At 48.7% G+C, this 14,987-nt stretch overlaps 2 protein-coding genes across 2 annotated transcripts; one reads left to right on the top strand and one right to left on the bottom strand.

Annotated features, from left to right (window-relative positions):
- Positions 1-23: 23 nt before the first annotated feature.
- On the top strand, positions 24-3,676 carry MKRN2OS (MKRN2 opposite strand). The gene is made up of 4 exons (XM_056501237.1): positions 24-220; positions 704-753; positions 1,341-1,503; positions 2,997-3,676. The coding sequence occupies exons 1-4, from the start codon at positions 24-26 to the stop codon at positions 3,241-3,243; spliced, it is 657 nt and encodes a 218-aa protein (XP_056357212.1). The 3' UTR covers positions 3,244-3,676.
- Positions 3,677-4,030: 354 nt separating this feature from the next.
- Positions 4,031-13,971, bottom strand: TSEN2 (tRNA splicing endonuclease subunit 2). The gene is made up of 12 exons (XM_056501235.1): positions 13,910-13,971; positions 12,271-12,460; positions 11,439-11,520; positions 10,715-10,751; positions 8,463-9,012; positions 8,295-8,372; positions 7,777-7,827; positions 7,003-7,141; positions 5,971-6,007; positions 5,243-5,354; positions 4,746-4,835; positions 4,031-4,315 (listed from the first exon to the last, which is right to left on the bottom strand). Exons 2-12 carry the CDS (start codon positions 12,442-12,444, stop codon positions 4,256-4,258), a joined length of 1,410 nt encoding a protein of 469 aa, XP_056357210.1. The 5' UTR covers positions 12,445-12,460; positions 13,910-13,971; the 3' UTR covers positions 4,031-4,255.
- Positions 13,972-14,987: the final 1,016 nt, after the last annotated feature.

The following is a 14,987-nucleotide window of genomic DNA, read 5'->3' as shown; positions in this document are numbered from 1 at the left end:
GGTTTTCGCCGGCGCGCCGGGCCATGGCGCTGCTGCGCGTGCGCCACTGCCGCGCTCTGCTGTACTGCCGGCGCGCGCCGCCGCGCTGCCCCGCGTGCGGCGAGGACCTGCGCCGCGCCGGGCTGGCCGCCGCGCCTGTCCGCCTGCGCTGCCCCTTCCGGCACGGCCACGGGCAGCCCCACGCCTTCCTCATCAGGCCCAGCCACGGCACCTTCCTGGAGTAACCGCCAGGGGGCGCTGCGGGAGCGGGGACGGGCCTGAGGGGAAATGGCGGGAACGGGGACGGGAGTGGGAATGGGAGGGGAAAGGGGCGGGAAATAGGGAGGGAAATGGGGAATGGCAATGGGGTGGAGAAAGGAGAGGGGAATGGGAGGGGAAATGGGAGGGGAATGGTAATGGGGAGGAGAAAGGGGAGGGAAATGGGGAATGGGAGGGGAAATGGGACGGAAAGAGGGCGGGCACTGAGGGAATGGGGCAGGAGAAGGGAATGAATGGGAAGAAGGGGACGGCAGGTAAAGGGAAGGGAAAAGAGAAAGGGGAAGGAAGGGGGAAAGGAATGAAATGGGAAGACAAGGGAGAGGGAAGGACGGGGCAGGCTGACGGCTCGGGGAGCGCGGTCCCCTTTGCAGTGTCCGGAGCTCGGCCCGTGCCCGGCTGGGCAGGGACGCTCCTGTCCCTCAGCGCCCCTCCGCTCCTCTTGCAGCGGCTACGACGGGCACAGCGACCTCCACGTGGGAATCACCAATTCCCAGGGTAACCAGCGCCCCGCGGGTCCCTGCCGAGCCTCCCACACCCCCCAGGAACCACCCCTGCTGCCCTGGGAATTCCAGCTCGGAATATCCCGGGATGGGGTCACTGGGAATGGTCTCACCTTGCAGCAGAGCAAATCTATTCCCCTGAATGGGGTAAACAGGCACTAAATGGAATAAACAGGTGCCTTCCACCCCTGGAACGAAAGGCTAGTCTTGCTTTAAAGGAACTGTAGTTCAATTGTGTTTAACACTGTTTTTGCTAATTCTAAAAACACCCCTAATTAAAAAACATTTTTAAAAGCCACATTAAAAATCCCGTTGGGTTCTACTAGAGTAGGCCCACCCTGCAAAACATCATTTCAGATGTGTACTTAATACAAAGCCAGGTTAAAAATGAAGCCTGATTGTCCTTAAGTTGCTCTGATTATTAGAGGAGCCAAACTTTTTTCCAAAGCACGCTGTGAAAATGAGACCAGGTTTTTGCTGGAAGCCAGGCCCACATTTCCTACTGGGCTGATGGGAAGCTGAGTGAGAAAAAACCCCACCAAGGGCTGTGTGTGTTCCCCAGCAGCCCATTGCTGTTTGCAGGTGTGGTGTACAACTACGACCAGGAGGGTGTGCACAGGGCTGGCAGTGGCTGGGAGCAGTGCATCTGCATCCCCCTGGTGCAGCCAGACATGTGGGAGCTCCTGCAGCTCTGGGACAACCTCCTGGAGGAATTCTCCTGGGAAGAGGCCTGGCTCCCTCACAGGTGTGTAGGGAACAGCTGGGGGTTGTTTGGGATGAGGTTTGGGGCTCATTCAGAGCCTGGTGTCCTTTGGGACACACGTTCCTGGCAGCCCAGCCTGGATCACCCTTAGCCTGGCCTGGCTGGACAGAATGTTCTGAATTTTAAGTAAAATTGCTGGAATGTAAAAGCTGTAAAGGAAGAGCTGACCTTAGAGAATTTTGCATTAAAGCCCCAGTTCAGTGAAACATTACCTGCATGCTGCTGAGTACAGAAGTCCAGGCACGATTCCAGAACTACTTTTCTAGGTGTCAGCAGTTTGAGGTGTATTTGCATTTAAAGGCTGAGCACAGTGATGGGATTCTTGCCCAGCTGTTGCTTTTGATGTCAGTGGCTGATTTCCAGCTCGTGTGGTGACAGAGCAGCTCTCCAGGAAAACACCAATCCTGGGATTGTCCCTCAGTGAGAGCAGCTGTAGCACAGAGCCTGCCTGGGTGTCACTGAATGAATGTAACCATAAGATAAAAGAAAAAAAAACCCATTAAATCAAAAGCATTTTTTAGCAATTGTTTATGTGCTGACAATAAAATTTCAGGGATCAAACGTTACCCCCCTAAAGGAGATGAAAATTTGATTTGGAACAGATTTTTTAAATGTTTAAAGAGCTGGTAAAGCCAAGAGAATTTGTGTCACTTTTACAGTTCCATGTAATATTAAAACTGTCTTGATGAAAATAATCACTGGCAGAAGGTCAGAGATGTGTGCATCCCTTCTCCAGGCTTTTCCCTGGTTTACATCCTGACACGGTGATCTTTTTCCACAACCACACCAGTGACCACTGAACTGAAAACTACTCTTAATTAAATCCTCTGCTTATTTTTTCAGTGGACAGGAACTGCACCAAACTAATCCTGTAACTCCTTTGGGTTCAGGCCAGGACTAGTTCTGGTTTTCTTGATAGCTTTTCACTTACTGTAGTGTAGTAGAGAACATGACTGATAGAAGGATTTTAAATGAGCTCCCACACACCCGTGGTGGCACACAGTTAACTCTGGGGCAGCAGGAAAGAGCTGGTAACAATAGCTGGAAGAGCAGAGGTTAACAAGGTAAAAGCCAAATGTAAGAAAGTAAGAACTCATTTTTGTCAAGTCCTGCAGCACTCTCATAGAGTTCAGGCTGGGAAGTACCACTTGTGATGAATATATTGAACCACTGGGATACAGGGGAAGTTCCTGGAGAGTGTTCCTCTAGTAAACACTCCCCAGGAGTGGAGCTGAGTGGGAGTGCCCTGATGAGGAGGGGTTTGGGTCAGTGGGAATGTCCCTGCTGAGGGGGGTTTGGGGCAGTGGGAGTGTCCCTGCTGAGGGGGGTTTGGGTCAGTCCCTGCTGAGGAGGGGTTAGGGGCAGTGGGAGTGTCCCTGCTGAGGAGGGGTTAGGGGCAGTGGGAGTGTCCCTGCTGAGGAGGGGTTTGGGGCAGTGGGAGTGTCCCTGCTGAGGGGGGTTTGTTTGTTTCCCAGGTACGACGAGCAGCAGCACAACTGTTTCACCTTCGCCCTGGCGTTCGTGAACCGTGTGCGGCAGGGCCGGGGCCGGGAGCCCCTGAGCAAAGCCCAGTTCACAGAGAGCTTCCTGCTCCCCCACACCAGGGAGGCCTCCCGGTACCTCACCCTGCACCAGCAGCTGGCTCACACAGACGTCTACATCGTGCCCTTGGCTGAGCAGGAGCAGGACAGCGTGGCTGCAAACCACGGCTTGCTGGAGTAGCAGTGGGGAAGGAAGGGCTGAGGCTCCACAGCTCAGGATTTAGGGTTTAATGTAGGCAAAAACACCATTAACTTCAGCCTGCACCTCGGGGAGGGATCAGGATACTGAGCTCGTGCCTTCCAGTGAAGTAACACACACACCGTGGACACATGGCACAGAATTCCCATGGGAACTATGCAAAAATGTTTTCTGATTTAGCATTCCCTGTGTGCTCTGTTCTGCAAAGACACTTCACCCCAGAGATCAGAACTGCTGTGGAATTCAGGGCTTTACAAATGGACTCTGGCAACTTCAGCTGTAGCAAACCAAAATGGCCTTTTCCTGTCACACTTGTTTACTGAGTGAAGAAAAGGGAACATGTGTCCCAAATCCCTGTCTGACTGTTCATCTCCTTTCCTTTAATTACTAATAAATACACCAACAAATACATCCAGCCTCTTTGCCCATCAAGATTGCTCATTCTGTTCTGAACTGCATGGTAAAACAAAGAAGCCAAGGTGGAATTCAGACACCTCAATGTGAAGCTGCAAATCCCAAGGGAAGAAACACACCTCACTCAGATGGGAAAGGTGCCCAGGCCCCATTTAAATTCTAGGACAAGTTCCTGAATTCTGAGCTGTAATTGTAAAAATAAGGGTTCCAACTGCAACAACCCAACCTCTCCCCAAATCCAAATCTCAATTTGCCAAGACTGTGAAGTCAGGTTTGAGCTGCCACAGTATCAGAAACACCATTCCTACTTGCTGCAGTGTAGCCACAACTCAGACATGCATCTTTTTATCTTTTATATTTTGATTTGGGACACGGCTTTAATTTTTTCTCTTTCATCTGTTCAGTTACATTTTATAGTAAAACATTCTCTCCAGTAAACATGATACACCTCATTTTAAACAGCATTTATACACACCAAGTGAGTATGTTGGTAGAAAATGTTCTGAGGCAACAGTTCATCACAGGATCAGGTAAAAACAAGAAGTGTTTTTTAAAAAGTGGGGTTTTCTTGTGCTGTCAGTTAAAATTCATCCTGCTCACTGCGCTCACGGGAGGACACCCAACGAGTCACGATCAGCTCCTGAAACAAAACCCAGCAATTCTTAAGGAAAAAAGCTACAGAAAATCAGTGAGGAATGGGGACTGGGTCTGTAAAATGGATGTGCATTATGTGATCACTGAGAGATTTTAGTAGATGACTGTGTTGTTCCTGAAGTGAACTGAACTCTCACACTTTGCCCCTTTTATTTCTGAACTTATCTTAGCCCTGCCATCTCCAAGTTTTTTAGAAATCCCTATTTGCCCATGAAAATGCTTACATGCACAGCATCAGCAACATTCACATCCAGATTTGCAGATTTTAAGTCTACAGAGATCCTGCAATGCACTTTTCATGACTAGAGGCATGAAGGAATTTAATTTGATTGCAGCCACATCTGCAAAACCCCAGTCAAGCCAAAGAACAAGGCACAGCTCTCCCAAGGAGCTGAAGAAAAGCAGGAACCACTCACCTGAACCTTGATTCTCTTCATGCACTCTGGGGTTGACATCTCCTCTGCAGTCATGTCAGAAGGTCTGATCAAATAGCACAGCATGAGCTCCTGAGGGCAGCCAGCAAACAGGAATGTCAGTGGATTGGGGAAGCACTGTGAAGCTCACACAGAAAATCTCAGGGAAATTTCAGTCCCACTGCTCAAAACAAAATCCTGGGAGATGGAAAGGGCTTTAAAATCAGAAGTGGCAAACAGGAAACAAGTGTCCCTTGGGTCTTCTTGCTGTTCCTCATAAAACTTTTAACATTCCTAGAGGTGGCAGAACTTTAATAATTATTATTTGATAATAATTCTTCCAGGATTCACCTGGATATTGACAAAGGAAAGTTCTCTCCCTACTGGTAGCTCAACACATTGTTTTAGCAGGAAGACTCCCTTCCAAGCCTCACTTCAAGTCCTGCCCTTTGGAGTCAAACTTCATCATCCCAAAGCTGTTTTTACCCCAGAACTTGTACCTTGGAAGCATTTGCAGTTGTTCTGTTCAGTCCAGACAGGGACATCCAGCTGAGGGGTCTGCGAAGGGAACCTTCAAAATTATCATCCACCAACTCAGCAATGACAGAGTAACTGGAAAACACAGCAGGCAGGACAAGTCACAGAAAGGGAATTGCCATTTTCTGAAGACAACTCAAGAACTAGAGGCTAAAGACTGGCATTAAACAATCTGCCAGCTTGCAAGCTGTGAAATTGAGTCTTTTTTCTGTAAGGAAAAGAGAAGAAATACTGAACTTGTGGATGTGCCCAATGTTGCCTTCCCTCCCCACCCTTCTGATGTTTGTAGCATTATCTTTGTTAATGCCAAGCTGACAATTATAATCAATTTATTACCTAGGAGTTCAACCTGACTAGACAACAAATAAAGAGAATTATTATCCCGTAAAAATTCTCCCAAATTACATAAATTACCCAGACCATATCTTTTTCTAAATCAGTATTAAAAAATCCAACTGAGTGCACCATCATGAGTACTAAATCCACTTCAACTTGTAATTTTTAATGCCTGTTATTTAAAATCAAAGAAATTGTGTCATTTAGCTCCTCTGTTAAAAGGATTTTCACATTGCCAGTGTGAACACAGCTGGCAGTGTATTTTGAGTGATGAATATGTGCTGAAGATGCTAAACTGGTGTGAGGGAAATTCAACTGGAAGCAAAGGAATGAGCCAGAAACACGAGTGTCAAACCTGGCATGGTAGAAGGGGGGCCCTTTTCGATACAGCACTGAAATGAGAGAGAAACACCTCAGTTAGATCAGAGTTTCAATGAGTTTCATACCAGGGCCCAGCAATATTGTCAAATGTTTGGTAAATTTTAATTACAAAAACTTCAACTCTTCTGAATTCTGCTCAGAATGAGGCTGTCCCAGTAAGTGGAGAGAGGCAAGAGTAGCAGAGTGACTCAGGGCAGGTCAAAGGTAAGGCAGAAGAAGCAGAGCAATTAGCAACTGTCATAGGAAAGAGCTGAGGATGGAATTTTTCAGCAGGGATGATGAATTCAGCCAGAGCTACACAGTGACCTAAAGGACTTTCTGAGCACAACCCCCAGACTGTGCCACCACTTCAGCAGCATTAAACACCTGCTGGGTTACACACATCCAAAAATACCTCACTTAATGCATGTTCTCCTGTAATAACAGGCATTACTGCACTGCTTATGTTGACATGAGCTAAATGGAGCTCTTGAATTCCTTAGCAAGGACACACTATTTACTTCTGTAATATTAAACCCCCAACCAATAATAAAGAAAAAAGCCAAGTCCATTCTCTATCTCCCCCCAAAACCCCCCACAAAGAACCAGTCTTAGCAGTAAGTTCAGCAGAAGTCCAGCTTCTCTTAGATGGGATGAACGAGGTGCATGAACTTTAATGTGAATTGGGATCTGGATTCAAACCTAGGCTGTCATATTAACAGCAGCAGATGTGTTTAGAAAGGGACAAAGTTGGGAAGCGAATTTCAGACCAATCCTGTAGGAATTATGAACCTCATGAAGCACACCGGACCTTCCAAGCAGTCTCTTCACCTACTGGATATGGGATGTTCCCTTCCACTCACATCCCAGCTTCACTGCTAACCCCCAATGTCCTTTGCCAACTGCAAGCAGCAAAGGCTGCTCCAGTCCTGCAGCTCCTCACTGCATTCCTCTCTGGGCCTGGAGCTCTGCCTTGCCTGGAGGAGGACTGAGCAGGAAATGATCCCATTTTTGGGGAGGTACTCACAGAGATCTGTGCCATACTTCAGCCCCACCTTGGGCACCCAGCCCTTGCCCCTGAAGTAGTGGTAGGCCATGTAGGTGGTTTTGAAATCAGGCTTCACCTCACTGAACACTTCCCACAGCTTCACGATGCTCAGGGGCTCCTGCAACCCACACAGCAAGGTCAGTGCACTGATAAAAACCAGCCATGCTCTGCTAACAGCCACATATCCAATGTCACACCAGCCAAATAAACACCACAGGCTGCTGCACAGAGCACCAGCTGCAGACTAAAACACACAACCCCTAAATTCAAGACAGGAACCTGGTGCTCTAAGAGTGGGTCTTTTAGGCAGTTCTCAATCAGTCCCATAACACTCCTGTTAAAGGAAAGGCTGACAAATCTTAAACTAAAGGGACAGGTTTGAATTATTATAATTGTATGAATAATAGCTTGATAGAATTAATGTTTAGAACTCCAAGGAATTTTGCCATCTCAGGTGTGATTATTCACCATAATATTTCGACTGTATTTCCTGCCTAAGTTACAACAAAAATTCCTTCTCTGCAGACAGACAGTGCTTAATTTTATTTGTCTTGGTAAACTTAAAGCTTTCAGGTCTGTATTTCCTAAACAGAAATACCATTACTTGTAAGAAAATCTTCCCAATTCCTCTGTTTGATATTTACTCCTCCAGAATTAACAGCACAAATCACTGCCATACAGGCAAAGACTTCGACCAAACCATATCCAGAGAAAAAGCATCCCCAGTAATCCAAAATTAATCCAATCTCTTACCTCACCGTAATAAATACTTAAACATCCCAGAGCATACACCAAGAAAAAAGCCTGAAAAAACAAAGAGTCAGTTTAACTGATAGCTACATTCCTCCTGCAGTTTATACACAAAGCCTTGCAAGAACAAAGGCCTCATTAATTAATTTTCTACAGTGTCATCCCTGCTGAAGACATGGTGTTAAAACTAACACAGAAGTATATTTAGAAGCAGCAGAACTGAAACAGGATTCATGTAAATGTTGTACTCCTGGTATTTCTGTATTTAAGTCCTGTCACTGGTCTCTGTGTCAGTGGAATTACTCACCTAAAGCAAATAGGATTGGACCCTACTTTTTAACCATCTCATGTAATTATCACAGCTTATTAAAGCTAAGTTTAATGACTAAGGCAATCTAGGTACCTGGGAGACACAGGAGGACCCTGTGTTTTAGAAACATGTTTTAAATGACACTAACATAGATTAACGTTTACTTTTTCAGATGAAAAGCAAATTAACTTGCACTGTGCTTGACACATACCTCTTCCAAGCTGAGTTGTAAGTACTCAAAAATCCTAAATGGGTTTTTTCTGCATACTAATACTTCCTTTTTGACAACCTACAAGAAAAAATGACTATTATTAAAATGTTGAAGTGGAAAAAATACTGCATTCTGAAAGTAGCTTTTTCTAAAAGATACTTTTCTTACATTCTCTTGTGCATGAGTGGAATCATCTTCAGGACAGGAGCTTCCTTCTTCCTCCTCTTGCACCAGCACATATTCTGGAGCACATTCCCTTGAGTCCATCCCCTCCCAAGCGCTCTGCTCAGGGCTCTGCTTCACCTCGCAGCCACGGAGCACAGGAGGGTCCCTGTGGCAGGAGCCTTCAGCCATTTCCCTGGAGTCCCCCTGTTCCTGCTCCCTGGAATCCCCCTGTTCCTGCTCCCTGGAGTCCCCCTGTTCCTGCTCCCTGGAGCCACTGCCAGGACCCACGGCTGCATGTCCCTCCTCGGAGCCCCCGTTCTGACCCTCAGGGCTCTGGGCTCCTTCAGAGCCAGCAGAGTTCTGGCTCAGTTCTGCATGTCCTGGCTTTGGGCCCTCTCTGGTGCAGCTGTCTCCAGTCTGTTCAGCCCCATCCCCTCTGGAGAAGGGCAGCCCCAGGGGTTTGGTGTAATTCTCCAGGATTCTGGTGACGGAGCAGTCGTCGAGGCCCTGCTCCTGCAGGACACTTTTAGCCCACTGCACACGGCGCTGGTACCTGGCAACAGAAGACATGAGGGATTCTAGGGATTCCATCCTTCAATTAACACTTTGAAAGCCCAGAAGCTTTGGCACAGTTCACAAACACCCCCAGCAGCTGCTGGCCACAAATGTGATCGATGCAATGGGGCTCCAGTTTTTTAGGGAGCTTCATGAACATCAGGATTCTGCTGCCTCCTCTGCCTTTGTCTGGCCTTTCCAATTTCTCAGGCAGCAAACACCTTTGCTGAGCCCTGCCCAAGCTGTTGTGCAGGTACAAGGAGCAGGAACCTCAGCAGGCAGAAAGTCCCTTCTCCCATGAAAGCCTTAAGCCTGAATTCCCCACAAAACCACGCTGGAATTGCAGGATTAAAACATGGAACAAGAGCCCTCTCACTTGAGCTTTCACACAGCCAAGGACTGACAGCAGGAGCTGCAAAACTCTGCTTTAACTGCCTTGGAAACAGCAATGGCACAGCAGAAACACCAGTGGAAAAATCTCCAGCAGAAACCACCTAACCCCCCAGTTATATCCCTGAGAAATGACAATAATCCCATCACTGAGATACTGACAACTTTCAGCTACTACTTCTAATATTTTTCAATTATGACAGAATTTTTCATGCCTTTTCAGTTCCTTCCTTCCCTTGGAAAATAATATTAATATCCAGCTGAAACATGACTTCACTCTGTGAAAGTGCAAACCTTGTACAGCATTTTTTATGTGCCTGAACAAAATCCTCAGGCAGCAATTTCAGCCCAGGTAACAAAGACAATTAAATGCAAATTCCATGTGTCAACACAAATACAAGTCCCCCTGCAGGCTCCTGAGAAAGCTGGATAATTCAGTGCTGTGTTCTTTGTTATATAAAAGACACTCCTCTTTGTCCTGTTATTTAATTACCATTTAATTTGCACTTGCAGGTCTCTACTGAGGCAGAGCATTTTGTACACCAATAAAATCACTTTTATTGATGCTCAGCATCTACAAGCAGTAGTAACTGCAGTAACATCAGTAATAATATGGTTACTCTTTTTCTTACTAAAATCGAGGGCTGCAGAAACATAATTTTCAAATTTAAGTGAATTTTTTTAGTTATCATAAGATTAAAACTCACCTGCACATGTTTAATAGTTTATACACTGTTTAAGCAGAAAAAATAAATATGTGGTCCAGCACTCTGTTTTGCTAAGTGTACAAACTACCAATGTTAACTTAAAAGATGTAACTATACTTACCAATGATACTTAAAAAAAAGGAAAATATCAATGTATTGTAAAAGTTCAAGAGCTGCTTCAGCTACACCATAAAAATTCCATATGGAAATGGAAGAGATATTTTACAAAGCCTGCCCAGAAATTTCTTTTCCTGCTCCTCACCTGAAGAATGTTTATTATGCTTGTAATTGTTATGAATTAATTACTCATTCTATGCATGCACTCAGCCTTGGCTTCTATTCAGCAATCAACACCTACAAGCTGACATGAAAAACCACCCTGAGTATCATCCCCTACCCTATTTCTACTTATTTTGAAGTGATTTATAAATGAAATATGTATAATATTTTATATATAATATATATATAATATAAATGAGAGAACAAATAGAAGCAAGTCACCCTCATTATTTATACAGCCAACAACCTGAAACCCAGTATGAGAAACAGAAGCCAGAATAATCTGTTTCCTAAAAACACCAAGAAAAAGGCAAATTAACTTACTTTTGAGATGTAATTATGGGCATGTTTGTGTTAACACCTGTGTAGAGAAAAATTAGACATTGTTTCATCAATATAAAGATGGCTTTGTGTGATTTTGATCACTGGGGTGATCTGCAGCCTAGGCATTGTCTCCATTTTCAGTACTCAAAGTCATTTTGTTCCCACTTTTCAAGCAGGGACACAGCAGAACCAAGAAAAGAACAAATGTAGCAGCCTGCACATTTGAAGAATTGAGAATTTGAAGAATTAGAGAAGAACTAAATACACTTTTTTCTCCAGATAGTTATGGAGGAACAGGATAAAATCCAGTGATGGCCACTGGGACTCCAATGTCATGGGAGAGGTGAGTAAAAAAATAAGATTTTATATAAACACCCAAGAGCAGTCTGAAAACTTCACCAATTCCTCCCTCATCATTTCAGGGACACCAAAATCTGCAGATGAAACCCCAGGAAAATAAGGATGATCCCTTTACTTCAGTCTTCCCAAGCAACAACTCAGTGAAGGTTTAGGAGAATGCTCTAAGGAATTATCCACATGGATTTCATATTGTTGGATTTTTCCTAGGCATGAGAGATGGGGAGAAGAAGATAACCTTCACCTGATCCAATCCAGCAGATTATCCTTCTGCAGGTAATTTATAAAAATACACCTTGAATGAGTGAGGAAAGGTGAGAGGAGCTGCCAGAGCAGTGCTGAGGCACAAACAGCCCCCCCCACTTACCTCTCCACTTGGCCACCAGCAGAGGATCTGAAATGCTGAACACTGGCCTGCTCCTGGACAGGATCCCTTTTCCAAAATAGCCCTGCAAAGGACAGGAAAAACCCCAAATTATCTCATGGCACAAAAACTGACTTCTTTCCCAGCTGTAAATGTGGAATGGTGAGATCAGCTGGAACAAACAGCTGAACTCCTGCAGCATTTCAGCTCTGCCTAAGCTTGTTTAGCTGCTGGTGACTGGTTCAGAATCAAACACCTGATTTAACCAAGTGTTTAAATCCCATTTAGCCTGGAGAGTGTTGGGTCTTTTTCCTGAATTCTAAATATTTGTCAGCCAACATCTCCCAGCCAATGTTTGAAGACAACACCTGAAATCAAAGAAATACCACTGTATTAGAATGCTGCTGAAATGGTACTCAGACACAAAAAACTCCACACAGCTTGTTTTACACAGGAATAAATCACTCTGAAGTGAAAAGAATTATACAAGCATTTATAAAACACTAATATTTCAACCCCCTGAGCTCTAAAAACAAGAAAATGCTTTGAAAAGTTGCATGAAATGTTAAAAGGAGACATGAACATGAAGGCTTTCCAGCTGTTTCTCAGCTCACCATGTCACTTCATTCCAAAATTCATTTGCTTGGATAAGAAAGACTTTTTGCATTTGATACAAAATACACTCTTTTTATACTGATTTCAGGAGAGAAGAGAAATATGGAGAATCACAGGAGGCTAAAGGGGCAGAAAAACATAAAGGCAGCAGATTTGAACCAGCATTATGTTTTACCTGCATTTAAAACACAACAAACATTGTGCAAACAGGGTGCAGCACCTTGTTGTAGAGCTGTTCAATGTCCTCAGGGTTCCTCACAATCACATTGTTGTTAATGATCTCAGCCTGGCACAGTCTGAAATCCTTCCCCCCCACATCCACAGGAAAGGGAGCCTCGTAAGACTCGAAAACTCTTCTTTTCCTTCTTGGGGGGTGAAAAACTGCTTCTGCCATTTCTTAATTTATCCTCCTAAAAAGTGAAGAGAAAAGATTAAACACTTTGGAATTAAGGTTCACCCATTTTTCTGTGTTTCAGCAAGACCCTTTCTAAACAGCAAATTCTCTGTGGATCCTGCAGGGTAACACAGGTTTAATTCTGTAACTCTTACACCAAACAAACAAACAAACAAACACAAGCAGGCATGTGCTGAGATCTCTGATCTGGCTCTGAGGCATCCAGGGATGCTCCACAGCCTGGAGTATATAAAGGAAACTCCAGTAATAAAGGAGTAGAACACATTCAGGAATAAAGCAGAGGAATGAGCACAAGAGCAGACACCACCCAAATAAATAAATGTGAAGCGTTCTGAGCAGTGTGAGCTCCAGGAGCGCTCAGAGCTCTCAGAGCAGGGTGGGATTGCTGGGCTGTGTGTGTGGGCCCGGGGCTGGCTGGGCGCTCCTGTGGGTCCATCCCAGCTCCGACATCCCGAGATAGTCACAGATTTCTGTGCCCAGCACTCGGGGAACACATCCTGGGAACACATCCTGGGAACACATCCTGGGAACAGCCGTGCCTGGCAGCACTCCCTGCCTTACACTGGGATCTCCTCAGGGATGGCCGGGATCCCCTCAGGGATGGGTGGGATCCCTCAGGAATGGCCGGGATCCCCTCAGGGATGGGTGGGATCCCTCAGGAATGGCCGGGATCCCCTCAGGGCTGGCCGGGATCCCTCAGGGATGGCCGGGATCCGCTCAGGGCTGGGGAATCCCCTCAGGGATGGGAAATCCTCTCAGGGATGGTCGGGATCCCCTCAGGGCTGGCCGGGATCCCTCAGGGCTGGCCGGGATCCCTCAGGGCTGGGGAATCCCCTCAGGGATGGGAAATCCTCTCAGGGATGGCCGGGATCCCTCAGGAATGGCCGGGATCCCCTCAGGGATGGCCAGATCCCTTAGGAATGGCCGGAATCCCCTCAGGGCTGGCCGGGATCCCCTCAGGGATGGTCGGCATCCCCTCAGGGATGGCCGGGATCCCTCAGGGATGGCCGGGATCCGCTCAGGGCTGGGGAATCCCCTCAGGGATGGGAAATCCTCTCAGGGATGGCCGGGATCCCCTCAGGGATGGCCAGATCCCTTAGGAATGGCCGGGATCCCCTCAGGGCTGGCCGGGATCCCCTCAGGGATGGTCGGGATCCCCTCAGGGATGGCCGGGATCCCCTCAGGGATGGCCAGGATCCCTCAGGAATGGCCGGGATCCCGTCAGGGATGGCAAATCCCCGCAGGGATGGCCGGGATCCCCTCAGCGCTGGCCAGGATCCCTCAGGGATGGAGAATCCTCTCAGGGATGGCCGGGCCTTGCTGCAGGACCCGAGCCGGTCCCGGGTGTCCCGGTGGGTTTGAGGGCACTGCCCGGTCCCGGGGTGTCCCGCTGGGTCGGGCAGACCGAGCCGGGCCGTTCCCGCCGCCCGCGCGCGCCACGCACCGTCACTGTCACCGTCACCGCCGCGCCGCCACCGCGCCTGCGCAGTGAGCCCGCGCGGGAACGGCCCCGCCCCGAGCCCCGCCCCGCGCCCCGCCCCGCGCCCCGCCCCGCGCCCCGCCCCGCGCCCCGCCCCGAGCCCCGCCCCGAGCCCCGCCCCGAGCCCCGCCCCGAGCCCCGCCCTGAGCCCCGCCCCGAGCCCCGCCCCGAGCCCCGCCCCGAGCCCCGCCCCGAGCCCCGCCCCGAGCCCCGCCCCGCCCCGAGCCCCGCCCCGAGACCCGCCCCGCTCCGTCCCCGTCCCCCCTCCATCCCCGTTCCATCCCCGCCCCGTTCTATCCCCGCTCCATCCCCGCCCTGCTCCATTCCCGCCCCTCTCCATCCCCGCCCATCGGTCCCGCTCCATCCCCGCCCCGCTCCCTCCTCGCCGGCGGTTCGGTCCCGCCCCGCCAGAGGTGGGGACGCGGTGTCCCGGCCCCGGCTGCCGGCCCCTTGCAGGGGATGCTCCCGGCAGGGAAGGACAGGGAATGTGCTCCCGACTCCGCTGTGGTGCTGTCCCCGCCGGGATGCAGTGATGTCCCTTCCCGGGATGCAGTGATGTCCCTGCCGGGATGCAGTGATGTCCCTTCCCGGGATGCAGTGATGTCCCTTCCCGGGATGCAGTGATGTCCCCGCCGGGATGCAGTGATGTCCCTTCCCGGGATGCAGTGATGTTATTTCCCGGGATGCTGGGCTGTCCCTTCCCGGGATGCGGTGATGTCCCTTCCCGGGATGCAGTGATGTCCCTGCCGGGATGCAGCGATGTCCCTTCCCGGGATGCGGTGATGTCCCTTCCCGGGATGCAGTGATGTCCCTTCCCGGGATGCGGTGATGTCCCTTCCCGGGATGCAGTGATGTCCCTTCCCGGGATGCAGCGATGTCCCCGCCGGGATGCGGTGATGTCCCTTCCCGGGATGCAGCGATGTCCCCGCCGGGATGCGGTGATGTCCTTTCCCGGGATGCGGGGCTGTCCTTTCCCGGGATGCAGTGATGTCCCCGCCAGGATGCGGTGATGTCCCTTCCCGGGATGCAGTGATGTCCCTTC

This window comes from Oenanthe melanoleuca, chromosome 12 (genome assembly GCF_029582105.1).
Source record: "Oenanthe melanoleuca isolate GR-GAL-2019-014 chromosome 12, OMel1.0, whole genome shotgun sequence".
NCBI classification, from domain to species: Eukaryota; Metazoa; Chordata; class Aves; order Passeriformes; family Muscicapidae; genus Oenanthe; species Oenanthe melanoleuca.
Note: the sequence above shows the minus strand (reverse complement) of the source record. Positions and strands in the feature narration are given on the sequence as shown.

Bases quoted from the DNA above. Each gene is read 5' to 3' on its own strand.
- MKRN2OS (XM_056501237.1), top strand. From the start codon at position 24: ATGGCGCTGCTGCGCGTGCGCCACTGCCGCGCTCTGCTGTACTGCCGG. The intron at 221-703 runs GTAACCGCCAGG...CTCCTCTTGCAG, and splicing joins AGCCACGGCACCTTCCTGGA to CGGCTACGACGGGCACAGCG. The intron at 754-1,340 runs GTAACCAGCGCC...TGCTGTTTGCAG, and splicing joins GGGAATCACCAATTCCCAGG to GTGTGGTGTACAACTACGAC.
- TSEN2 (XM_056501235.1), bottom strand. From the start codon at position 12,444: ATGGCAGAAGCAGTTTTTCACCCCCCAAGAAGGAAAAGAAGAGTTTTC. The intron at 7,828-8,294 runs GTATGTGTCAAG...TTGTTTTTTCAG, and splicing joins TACAACTCAGCTTGGAAGAG to GCTTTTTTCTTGGTGTATGC. The intron at 4,316-4,745 runs GTGAGTGGTTCC...GTTTTGTTTCAG, and splicing joins TGAAGAGAATCAAGGTTCAG to GAGCTGATCGTGACTCGTTG.